The sequence below is a fragment of the Kryptolebias marmoratus genome, linkage group LG14 (assembly GCF_001649575.2).
Source record: "Kryptolebias marmoratus isolate JLee-2015 linkage group LG14, ASM164957v2, whole genome shotgun sequence".
In the NCBI taxonomy this organism is placed as follows: Eukaryota; Metazoa; Chordata; class Actinopteri; order Cyprinodontiformes; family Rivulidae; genus Kryptolebias; species Kryptolebias marmoratus.
In genome coordinates, this window is record NC_051443.1 from 18,239,810 (window position 1) to 18,251,911 (window position 12,102).

General features: G+C 43.6%; 1 protein-coding gene across 1 annotated transcript in view; it reads left to right on the forward strand.

Moving 5' to 3' along the window:
• Positions 1–23: 23 nt before the first annotated feature.
• rai14 (retinoic acid induced 14) overlaps positions 24–12,102 on the forward strand; it is a 33,950-nt gene continuing 21,871 nt past the window's right edge. The window contains exons 1-2 of the mRNA XM_017410582.3: positions 24–345; positions 1,599–1,685. Coding sequence (XP_017266071.1) covers positions 1,650–1,685 — 36 coding nt within the window. The 5' untranslated portion in view covers positions 24–345; positions 1,599–1,649. The remainder of the gene's footprint in view (positions 346–1,598; positions 1,686–12,102) is intronic.

Genomic DNA, 12,102 nt, shown 5'->3' on the forward strand with positions numbered 1-12,102 from the left:
GCCCATGGAGGGAGGGCCCCAGAAGCGAGAGGGCGGGGGGGGCCCGCCAGCAACTTTTTTTAAAAAAATATATGCGGGCCGAACTGAACCGAGTCGAGCCGAGCCGAGCCGAGGCACCGCGTAGCGTCGGCTTGTTTTTAGCCGTCTTTACGCATCTCCCTCCGCCGCGGACTGACCGAGCTTCCCGGCGCTTCTCGGTTCTTGTTCGGCTGAACTGTTTCGGTGCCAAATAAAAAGAGAAGAAGAAGAAGAAGAAGAAGAAAGAAAGCCGCTCTCTCTCTCCCTCTCTTTCTCTCTCTTTTTTTAGGTGTCCAACCTTCCGTTGGCTTCACAAAACCCCGCGAGGTAAGTCATGTCCAATAGTTTCACGTTGTAAGTTGTCTTATTTATTAATTTTTAAAAAATAAAAACCCGACTCGTAACAAGTAACGAGGTGCATTAAAGGAGCTCGGTCCCAGAGGGCAGCCGCGTTTTCTGGAGTTTTTCTGTCTAACCTGATGTTCACCCATTCATTCAGAGGACAAGTCCTCATGTCCAAGCTGCTCCTTGTGTCTTTTAGCAGCAGTAAAAGTTCAACAAAATGATTTCCAGGTTCGCCTTTAAACCTCCATCCATCCATTCACCCAGTTTAGACCTCACATTCCTGTTATATTTTCTGCTTATGTAGCAAATAAGCAGCTAATACCTACAATAATGCTGCTGCTTGATTGTTTTTTTGTTTTTTTTTTGCTGATTCAGCTTAAAGGTACTCACAGCAGTGTTATGAAGACTGGTCAAAAACTAGTAAAATTAATAATTAATAAAACATCTTATGTTGATGTAAACTGGTCCCTAAATTTAAAAGAAAGTAAGCAAAGTTTGTGCCAGCTGCAGCGCGTTCGAAAACTGAAAATAGATTTGAAAAATGGCGTGTATCTCACCCACTTCAGCGTGGTTTTTGGCATGTTTTGTTTACGTTGAGTGAGGACCCATATCTCTGTCAGACTGCATCGTTTGGTTTAGCTCAGAATACCCAGTTTTAATGTTCCACTTTGTAGTTTTGTAACGAGTACCTTTTAAATCTGTAATCGTGTGAATTTGGTAGGCAAATAGATATCCGTCATGTGTCCAGAGGAATCAAGACGTCTTGTTTTCCTCCCTGATTTCCTCCCATTGCGGCGTACGACCGTGTCACCCCCCTGCAGAACAGACCTCTGTGTCTGGTCAGCTAACTTTTCGACCCCGAGCTTTAAAACACCTAAAATTGCCGGAGGCGCGCTGGAGCGCCAGAGTTCACTCTCAACATTCCCCGAGGCGACGGGTTCCCCGGTGATTTATGGCATCCGTCCATGAGAGGGAACAGATCCGCGTGCCGTTTTCAGCCACGGGTTCAGAGCAGACCTGCGAGGACAGCCTCGTGAACCGAGGTGGGATGGGTAAATAATGAAAGAGCTTCAGATGTGCCGCACTCTGTCCTGCCTGCCTGCCTGCCTGCCGAGCGATTTGCTTGTGAAGCTTTAAGACTGGTCCAGGCTTTATTAAGGCAGAAATGACTGATTTAGGCTGAAAAACGACTGTTATCTGCCTCGTTTAAAGGTCTGGGTTTTGTTTCTTTGCAGCCTCGACGGAGCGAACCGGCTGCCTGACTGACTGCATGGATCAGACTGAACATGAAGAGCCTCAAAGCCAAGTTTAGAAAGACCGACGTAAGTACGCACGCACGCCGGTCTGCCTGTGTGAGCCGGTGTCTGCGTTTGCACGGCGTCAGAGGCTGAGAGTGGCATTTGGCAGGACCTCCCGGCTTCGTTGGGAGCGGCGACTCTTAGCTTGCGAAGATCGGTTTAAGTAGAACCGAACGGGTTGGAAGAGAGGAATAATATGTTTATTGAGCAGGTCTGAGTTCTCCGTTTACAGCTCTTATAAACAGAAAAAAAGCATTCCGTTGTTTGTTTTACATAGAGTGGTTGCCATGAGAATTTAAAGACCTGGAAGTCATCTTGGCAGTGAAACTATGATTCATGGTATGAGGGATTATAATACAGACGTTTATATAAACAGACAGCACAGACACTGCACTTTTTCAGATTAAGTCACGTTGGAATGAGACAGATTAGTCCCACAAAACCCTCAAATATTTTCACACACGCTGACCGTGAACCCTTCCAGATCCTGCTGGTTAGGAATCAGACTTTAGGGAGGAATTTCTACGTGTCGGTACAGTCATTCGTTTTTTTTTTTTTTCCTTTTTGGCTCAGCTCTGAGATGTTCTGCGCTCGCAGGAAGCCAGGCGTCTCCACCGCGTCTGACTCATCTGTTGTCACGGTGACCCCCTGATGACACAGAGCCGAGCAGCCGACGGGAAAAAGTCAGACGGGCTGCGTGATAAACAAGACAAGTTTTTTGGTGGGGTGGGGGGTCGAATGGAAGGTTTGTCAGAAGCGGAGGACGCTGAGCGGATGAGACGTTCGATTCGTGGCGGTTAGGAGCGTGTGGTGAGCTCTGGTTAAACGGCATCTTCTGCTGAAAGTGGGAGAGACCTTCTCGAGGAGGAATTAGGTGGAGCACATCCCTGCTTTTATTTGCTCGGGCCTAAACGCAACGCACCGCAACATAGAACTAGGGCCTCGATTTGTCTTCGGAGACCAAATCAAATCAAAGCAGATCTGCAAACTGAGTCAGCTGTGTGGGGAGGGGGTCAGCGGTGCCCGTTGTTCAGGTAAACGTTTCGTCCAGAGCCGGGCGAGTGAAATGACTGGGCACCTCCCCCTTCAGCACGAGCTCTCCCGTCGAAAACTCGTGCAGCCGAGCCAGAAGTCCTCGTCCTCGTGGAGACAGCGAGTCGTAGGTGGAAGAAAGGGAAGCGCCGCGGACGTGGATGTTGCCTGGAAACGCAGCCGATGCCACATCCCGCGTGCCTTCGCACATCTCCCACTCATGCAGCGCTGCTACTCGTTCGAGGCGTCGCCCCCCCACCTCTGGTTTATTATAATAAATCCCTCTTTCCTTATTTCCACCTGCACGTTCAATACGATGCGGCCTGAACAATAAGGAAACTCTTTCCTTTTTTTAGTTGATTCCAGTAGGTGCAGGAAACTCGTCGCCGTATTGCTTTAGGCTGGCGAAGTACGTTGCATACAGCCGTTTTCCTTTTAGAACAGAGCCGCTTTAACACAGTTGAGCCCCACATACTAAAGTCTGCTTTTAGTGGTTGAAATTAATTGGCAGCAAAAGGTTTTGCAGCGTGACGCGTGGTAGCTTATAGCCATTCCTCATCTTTTTATAGAGCTCCAGAGCAGCTTAAATAGAAAGAAAACATCTCCTGGGTTCTATTTTAGGTTGTGTGTGTCAGTGACAGATTACTGAGGAATGTCTCCCCCCCCCCCCCCCTTAAAAAAAAAAAAAAAAAAAAACAGCCCTTCATTTTTTTTTTCCTCTGGTGCCATTGTAAATACCTTTTTGGTGAAGTAAAGACGTTTCCAGTCAGATAATCTTCACTGGAATCTGTGGTTTATTTATTTGTTTTTAATGAAATGTTTCTCGTTAGATATCCTCCTCCGGCTCAGTCGGCTTCACTCGAACACCTCTGCGAACGTCAGGTTTGAAACGAGGCAGGCGTTCGGAAAGCGCCGGCCCGTGGGCGAGAACGAGACGGGTTATTATCGTGAGCGATGCGGACGTACAGCGGTGCCGGGGTGACAGCGGGCGATAACGTTGTGATTTTTTTCAAGGAGGGATCGTGATGTCACGTTAGGGAGAGCAGAACATCGCTCCGGCCTGCGTTCATATCAGCAGCAGACGCTGTTATTAAAATACTTTTCACCTCGTATCAGCAGAAGTTGGAGAATGAATAATTAACAGCAAGCCGACTCCTGTTTTAGTGGCCCTGTCATCAATCATAACACCGGCGAGCAGTCGAATTGTTACTCATTAAACCGGCGCTGTCTGAAATATCCTGCGGTCGTGCTGACGTTCTTTTAATTCCAAATAATTAAACATTCAAAGCATATTTAGTCACATTTATTTTACCTATTTGGATCCTTGCAAATCATAATCATAGCGCCAGTCTGGAACATCAGAGTTGTTCTTAAATATTGTTGTCTTTTTTTCCCAAAACATGAAAAATAATAATAACCGAACTGCTGAAACCTTTCATCTGTTTGTTAGGATGGAGATAAAGGAGGCAAATAACACAAAATACCTGATCTGTCTTGATGCTACTGGCTCTCTAAAGGTTCGGCTTCAGATTAGGATTGTTATGAACATTTCAAACTTGATACCGATTCTTGAGAAAATTGCATTTTTGATGCTGCAGGAAGAAAAATAATAATTAATAGGAGGTTTACGTAAGGTCCAAAGTTTAGGAGCAATTTTTTTTGTCATTTTGGTTGTCACTGCGTGTCATGGTGCTCGTCTCCGGGGGTCATTAGCTGGAAGCTGGAGCACACCCTGATCAGGATATTATCCCAAAACACCTTCTGGGCACGCTTTTCTTTCCAACACATTGCTTTGGACATGCTTTATTACTGAGGGAAATTATTAGTATTCTAATCTGACTTAATTTTAGACAATCAGTGAACTTGAAGATGTAATATGTCAAGTCATTCAGAAAGTAATAACAAATACCTTCTCCCAGTTGCATATTATATAGAATTAAGAAGAAGCATACTGTAATTAATAAAGAAATTTGGATCAAGCTTAAAAAGACACATCGTTAGCATCCATTTTTATAGGCAGATGAAATGTTCCCATGGGCCAGATCTGGCCCACGGGTCTTGAGTTTCGACATATGCAAACTAGCTTAAACCTAAACACTCTGAATGGACCGCGTCGCCACCAGGTCAACCAAATCGGCTTCCTCTGAAGCTAAGCAGCGCCAAGTTTAACATTAAACGGCGTTGATGCTGCACAAAAGACTAGGTGAGAGGAAATCAGACGTGTGAACTTTCAGACGAATTATGCAACAGCGACAAATGTATAATACACAATCTGAACGCATGGATGACTGCGATCATCAGACGTGCGCCGCGGGGGGTGACTTTTGCCCGGGTCGACGTGCCCACTGAAATTCTGATCATACCGATGTCAAACAGGGAGGCCGACTTTATCAGGAGCTGTGAGCAGGTGTGTGGTTATGCAAGGACGAAGTGAATTAGAGGAATTCTTTGAGGTGTGTAGCTCGCTGTCTGTGTGTGTGTGTGTGTGAGTGGGCCGGAGATGGAGCAGTGTTTAGGAGTGTAACCTGGTTTGTGGGAATGAGTTTGGCGAACAGCCACAAAGAGTCTTACACGCATTCTTGCCATGTCTTGCATAGTGTCCATAAAAACAACTCTATCCCTTATGTTGTGTAAGAATCTTTTATTTGTACTCAGTTCAGACATGCCGCTTTATTCCAACGATCTTTTAAAACAAGCGGATGTAAGAATGTACGACAGCGTGCCGAGCCCGTCAGTTTCTGCCCGTGCGACTACAACGGTGCGCTTTCTGTTCAGCTGAAGTGTAGGATTCTGTTGGGATAATGCCGAGATTTGTGACCCGTGCTGGCACAGTGAGGAAGTTGAGTTATTATTTTCAAATTCTCCCTCTCAGAATCTCCTAAACGACCCGTAGTTTGTTGAAATTTGGCGATTTATCTCCTGGCAATGAGCTGGTTTAGTTCACGAGAGCGCCGATGTGAAAACTCAAGTTCTGGAATTTCCAGCCGTATGTTTAAAAAAGAGGACGACTCAGGCTTCACAGTGACACCAAACGTTATACAGAGGGATTTCCCAGCAAATTAAAGGTCATTTAGGAAGATTATTTGCTATTTTAGTGACTGGGATCACCAGACGGTGTTTGTATTGACAGATTATTTGTTTACGCAAATGTCAGTAACGGCGAAAATCAATATTTTCACATTTTTGCCCTGCGGTCCATGCTCATTCTGACTCATTCTGCAGCACGGCCCACACTGGTCCGTCCCAGTCTTGGTGTTTCAGGTTTGACTCTCACTGTTCAACTGTGGTCCTTCACAGCCGTCAGGCTAACTAAAGGCTACCCCTCTTCTTATCTGAACGTAGTGTTTTCTATTGGAGCAGTGTACACAGTATTACAACATACCAGGTATTTTTTTTTTTTTTGGATAATTGACTAAGATATGCAAAGAGTTTCCTCACAGTCTTAAACTGAGGGTCAGTATTGATAATCTGTCAGTTTGAAGTGTTTGATTGTTTTCAGTTTTGCTGCAGTGAACACATTTTTGGTTGAGGAACATTAAATGTCCTCTTTAAATGCTCACTCTTCTTTTTTTGTTTTATTGTGGCAAATAAATTGAATGATGTTTTGTTTCGTTACGTGTACAGATAGACATTGTATCTGTGTCAGTGTCACGCTTTCAGATCTCTGTTCCTGCACCACACACACACACACACACACACACACACACACACACTTAAAGCACTGAATCAGTGTATGTTTTCATCTGTGTATTTTCTTCTTGTTCGTTCTCCCCCCCCTAATAAACGTCCAACCAGCTCTCACACTGCTTAAATCTGCTCCCCCAGCTGCTAGACTTAGCAGAATTACTCAAAGCTTACGCACAGTCGCACACATCCACGTGCACAGACACACACACACACCCTCTCCTTATCACCCTCTCTGGGTCTAATCGATGCGTGGATTAAGTTGTCTCCTCTCCTGCCCCGCAGCTGTTTCATAGCTTGAATCAATCAGAGCTACTAGACGTTAAAGTTTAAACCGTGTTCGCTGTTGGCCGAGTGTGTGTGTGTGTGTTTTTTTTTTTTTTTTTGGCACCTTCCAAATGTTTAGGGTGTTGGTTGAGCCGTGTGAACTCGATCGAGAGAGAGAGAGAGAGGGACGTAGTCATCCTTATCTGGAGTTATGAAATGTGTCCGCTGCGTTAACTGGAGCAGAACGGCAGAGAACATCACATGCTGATCATCTGAAAACATTTCCAGAAAAAGGCCTTGTTTGTTTAAAAAAAAAAAAAAACACTGAACCGCGATGTTTCTCAGGATTCACATCATGGAGGTGAAAGAGGGAAGGAAAAAAAAGGATGTTTCACTTTGTGTCTTTTTACTGACATAACACAAAACAATGGCAGAGAATAGCTCAGGAGGACTCAGGAGTTCTAGATGAGTTTCTTTTAATTGAACTGCTGCCTGAAGTATCCCCACTTGGCCGTGTTTGGTTTGGACGAGCCGGACTTGGTTTGGCACGCGGTGGTGTGTTCTGGCCAGCAGCAGGAGAAAAGGGTATTAGTGCTGGGAGAGAGAGAGAGAGAGACAGTAAAACCTCTGGGACTGCCCTGCATTAATCTGGAAGGGGGGAGGTGGAGGAAGGGTGTGCAGCTATGTGTCATCAGTCGTCAGCAGGATGTAGTGCAGCCGCCCGGAGGATAATTAGGACTCTTGCTTCAAACTGTATATTCAGGCTGTGGCGAGATCCGGATGGTAGGCTGTTCACGTAGTCATTGCTGAGGTAAAAAAGCAAAGGTTTGCAGTGATTCCTGCTTTAATTTAATTCAATAAATGGGCTTTAGTTATCACTCCACCAACTCCGTCTGCCTTTCAGGGTTCATTCAATTCACTAATAATTAGACAAAAAACCTTAAAGGATTGGGATTCAGTTCTGAAAATAATCAGCCTGTCATTGTTGTATTAATACCCTTATACCAATGAATGGTTAGTACATAGATCCACTTTAAGTAGCAGTTCCTGTTGGGATGTATGTATTTATCAGGCGTGTACACGAGCTCCAAATACTGAACCAGAAAACCCGTTTGTCTGCAAATATCTGAAATGCTCCGTGGGAGATGAGTGATCCCGGTGTGTCCTGGGGATTGTATGCATATCAGTGTGTAGGTGTGAGCCGTTCTGTGGCGTGTTGCGATGGAAGCTGCTTGTCCGCTGCTTCGTGTTAGTATTAGTCACGTGAAGCGTGTAAGAACGGGGTTTTTTCAGTTTAAAACTCTGGCTGGAAACGAGTTCTGATATTTAAAACAGAAATCAGCTCACAGGTCTGTGTTTCAGTCCCAGACTGTAGGAACGCAGGAGCGTGACTAAAGAGAAGACCGACAAGATGACGGGAACCAAAGCGTGCGATAGAGAAGCTGTGCTGAAGTCAGATCAGACGATAAGCTCCGAGTTTGATTAGTTTGAAGAAAAAGTGGGAGAACATTCCCAGGAAGCAGATGGAGGGAGGGAAGCTTGGGCTGAATCCTAACTTGCTGTTATTCAGATGTATTAAGTTTGGTGTCGTGAGCAATCTTTAACAAGCGTTGAAAACAGAATTCTATGTCCTTATCTGTAGCTGTTTAGAGTATATTAGTAAAATCTTAAAACTGTTGGTATAACACAGCACGTTTACGTTAAAGGAATCCGCAAAAGTTCATAGACTTCTTGAAGGGGCATCCCGTTTGAAAGTTTTCCCACTTCAATTAGTGACTTAAATTTAGGATCTTGGGAGGTCGAGAAAAGGGAAATCAGTTTAACCTGAAAAAAAGAAACGATCAAATACCTTCATTAAAGGCATTACAAGGTTTGATTTATCATTTTAGAAGGGACTTTTTTTTTCTTGGATCCCAAAGATATTATGTTTGGTTCTACAGAGACGACAGGCAGGTTTATAAAAACATCTCAGGAACTGTTTAAGTCCTTTTTTCCCTGAAGTGTTTTGCTTTGAGCTCAACATAATGACCAATGAGACTGTGTAATGTTGTTTTTTTATTACACTCGATAGAACGTCTCCTGTGTGTCGGTGTGTGTGTTTAAACTGCCTTCCTTATCTCGACTTAAATAAGTGATGTTGTTTTTGTTTCGTTTTTTTTCTCCAACTTCAATGACTTTATGAGCAGCTTCCAGGTTTAATGAGGCTGGTCGCGTTCCAACCCCAACAGTGTTTATTTATAGGACAGGAAAGGCTATTTGTATCTGGAGGAAGTTTTTTTACTGGAGCTCCGTAATGCTCCGTGCTGGCCATGCCCTTCAGCTTGGAAGTTGAAGTAGGAGTACATTTCAGCCGAAAGAAAATGAAACAGTTCATTTACAAGCCCTTATTAATTATATTCTGACGAAGTGGTAACGTTTAATGTACTGCAGGCGGAGGTTACTAAACGTGTTTTCTGGGACCCCTTGCTGAAGTGGAGACAGATCCGTCTGTACATAAGAAATAAACTATTATGATCATTTTTGTGATGAAATAAAAACACCAAGCAGCAGATTTTGAACAAAACTGATGAGCCTAGTCACAACCCCTTTTCTTTTTACCTGATTTAGTTTGATTTCAAGCTTTTATTTCTCTGTTTGCCGTGAATCCAGAGGGATTCTCTTAATGATACTTTATGCCGTAGTTGAAGAAAATCTAGTTCATTTTGACTGAACTATTTTATGTAACATAAACAACTTGTCCCAGTTAATGGAGGCTTCATAGATCTACAGCAGAAACGATCTGGTGTTTTTATTTGAATTTTACACAACGTCTAAATGTCCTAAACAGGATTATAGGTTTTTATATTTGTGGAGCAAATGATACAAAGTGGTCGACTTATACCTTTGATTGTGGAATAAAGGAAACCTTAATGATGATGAAATTAGGGCTGCACAATGTATTGCAAATTTATCTGTGAGCACAATATCAGCATGGCAAAGAGCTGCTTGGACTGCAATGAATCATCTCGCTGTCCTCGATGCTCACGCCTGGTTTAGATGATGGCGATGACACAAGAGAAAAAAATGTTAATTTATTGCGTCACAGCAATATTAAATGATAATATCGCAGTTTTTCCAAATATCGTGCCGCCCTAACTGAAACACACACAGCAACACAGTGTTTAATGTCTAAACAGACATATTTTTAACCCATTTGTGAGTAACTTCTCTGTATGATGAAAACATATACCTATTGGCAGTCTCAGCACCGGATGTTAAAAGTGCTGTTTTATTCATTTACTTAATTCCAGCGATATAATAAATGTAAAGTATTCTGACTCCAGAGAGCTGCACTGAGGCTGAAGTAACTGCCTGAGCTCGGACTGATCACAGCTGAAGTTCATAAAAAAAAAAAAAACTAGAGCGGTAAGTTGGAGGGCGTGATATTTTTCCTCACATCACTGTTTGTCACTGGAAGAGCAACCATCTGGTCTTTGTTTAACTTTTCAGCATACTTACTCTTTTATTCTTGGTTTCAGAGTCTAAACAGCTGCGGTGTGTGTGTGTGTGTGTGTGTGCACTACAGAAAGCAGTAAGCAGTTTCAGCTGTGGCCCAGGAGAAAGCTGTGTTGTTGGGGACGTCTGAGCCTCTATCGATCAAAGAGCAGAGATGCTCCACATCTGTCAGTCTCTCTTTTCTTTACTTTTGCCTTCTTTTATTTTTCTGCACAGCCTTTCCATATTCCTTTCTGTCTCTGAGCCGTTTGGAAACAATAGTTTTGTTGTTGTTGTTTTTTTTTAACCTACATGATGTTCCCTTTCTTACCTCCTGGCTAACCTAAATCCCTCTGTCTGAATAAGTCCTGCTTGCACAAAGGACAAATGTGGGTTAGTGTGTGATTTTGGGATTGAGGATACTTATTGTTCTCGTTCTCTGACAAAAGTACAAGCATTTTGGATTAGAACCGTTTCATCCTGCTCTCATCAACCTTATATCTTTCAGTTTGTTTCTGCAGATTATCTTTATAAATCAGAACTTCTCGGTGTTTACCCCCTGCTGCTTCTCCGTGGCTGACCTTGTTTTTCTTCTCTGCGGGAGGAAAACCTCCTCGTCCTTTTCTGTCCCTCCACCGTTTTCGATCTCCTGACTTCTGCACAAACACCCAGGAAGTACACGTGTTCACGTTACATACCTGTAATATTTACTGGGATATTAGTGTAGCTGCTAGTTCAGTTCCCCCCCGACATTGATTTATTTATTTTTTAAAATGATCTTAAATATTCCCCATGAAGCCCCTTAGATTTTCTAGAGAAAGATTTGCCATCTTTCTTTGCTTATATTAACATTTTCTTTACTTCCACCTTTATAAACGTGGACCAGATTTGCTAAATAAAAAGTAAAAGTCATAAAAACCTTTTTAGGTTCTTTACTTTAGGTTTGTTTTATTTGAATTAAATTATTTTGGGGAGTCAGCTCCTTTTACGCTGGTGACGTTTAGCAGAAAACTTTACCTCCTGGTCGATACAAACGCTATTTTGTCCCTTTTTTAAAAAAAAAAAAGTCTGAAACTTTTCACGTCACGCTCGTCTCTTCTTCCACACAGTGGCTCCTTACTCGCTTGTCTTGGCGGCCAGCCTCAGGCCTGGACAAACAGGAAACACTTAGTGTTATCAGCTCGCCCTTTTCTGTTCGTCGCGATAAAAGTCGGGGCAAAGACGGCGAGGGAACACACACCCCGAGTCTAACGTAAACACACTCAAAGCAGAGAGAGAGGAGCCGGAGCGAGAGGAAACAGGAGTGACAGCAAGAGACGAAGAGACCTTCACTTCCTGCTTCTACAGTCTTACTAATCATCTCTAGATTAGGCGTCTATTAAAACAGTGTTGATGCAAATAATTAAAACCTGATCACCTGAATGAGATGTGATTCTTCACGCAGACCAGATTGCCCAATAAAACAGACTAATTTCCTTTTTCTGGACCCGTTGTGTTTAGTTTCACGCTCGCTCACAGCCACTAATACGTCGTTTCCTCCAAGTCACAGGTTTAATTTAATTCGAGCTCTATTCCAACGGATGGGAGCCTCATTTGCAGCGCAGGCGAGCAAGAAAAGAGACGAAAACAGACGATATTTAAAGTAAAATCAGCTAAGAGTTGTCGATAATCATTACATTTTCCTACTCTTTTTCTAACAATAGAAAACCTTTAAAGGCTTTTTGTCAAATTCCTGATTTCTGCCAGCACACGATGATCACGTCAGCCTCCCCGGGATGACGTTAGGTTTGGATGTGTCAGAAACTGGAGCAGTGCATTCCGCTCCACTTAAACCCGTCTACTACAATGTAGTCCGGCACCAACTCTGTCACGCTGCTCTGTCCTCGCCGCCCTTCAGCCTGTTCAAATCCTGCAGGCCGACTCAGCTGTGCTCTGCATTGTGTGTGTGTGTGTGTGTGTGTGTGTGTGTGTGTGTGTGTGTGTG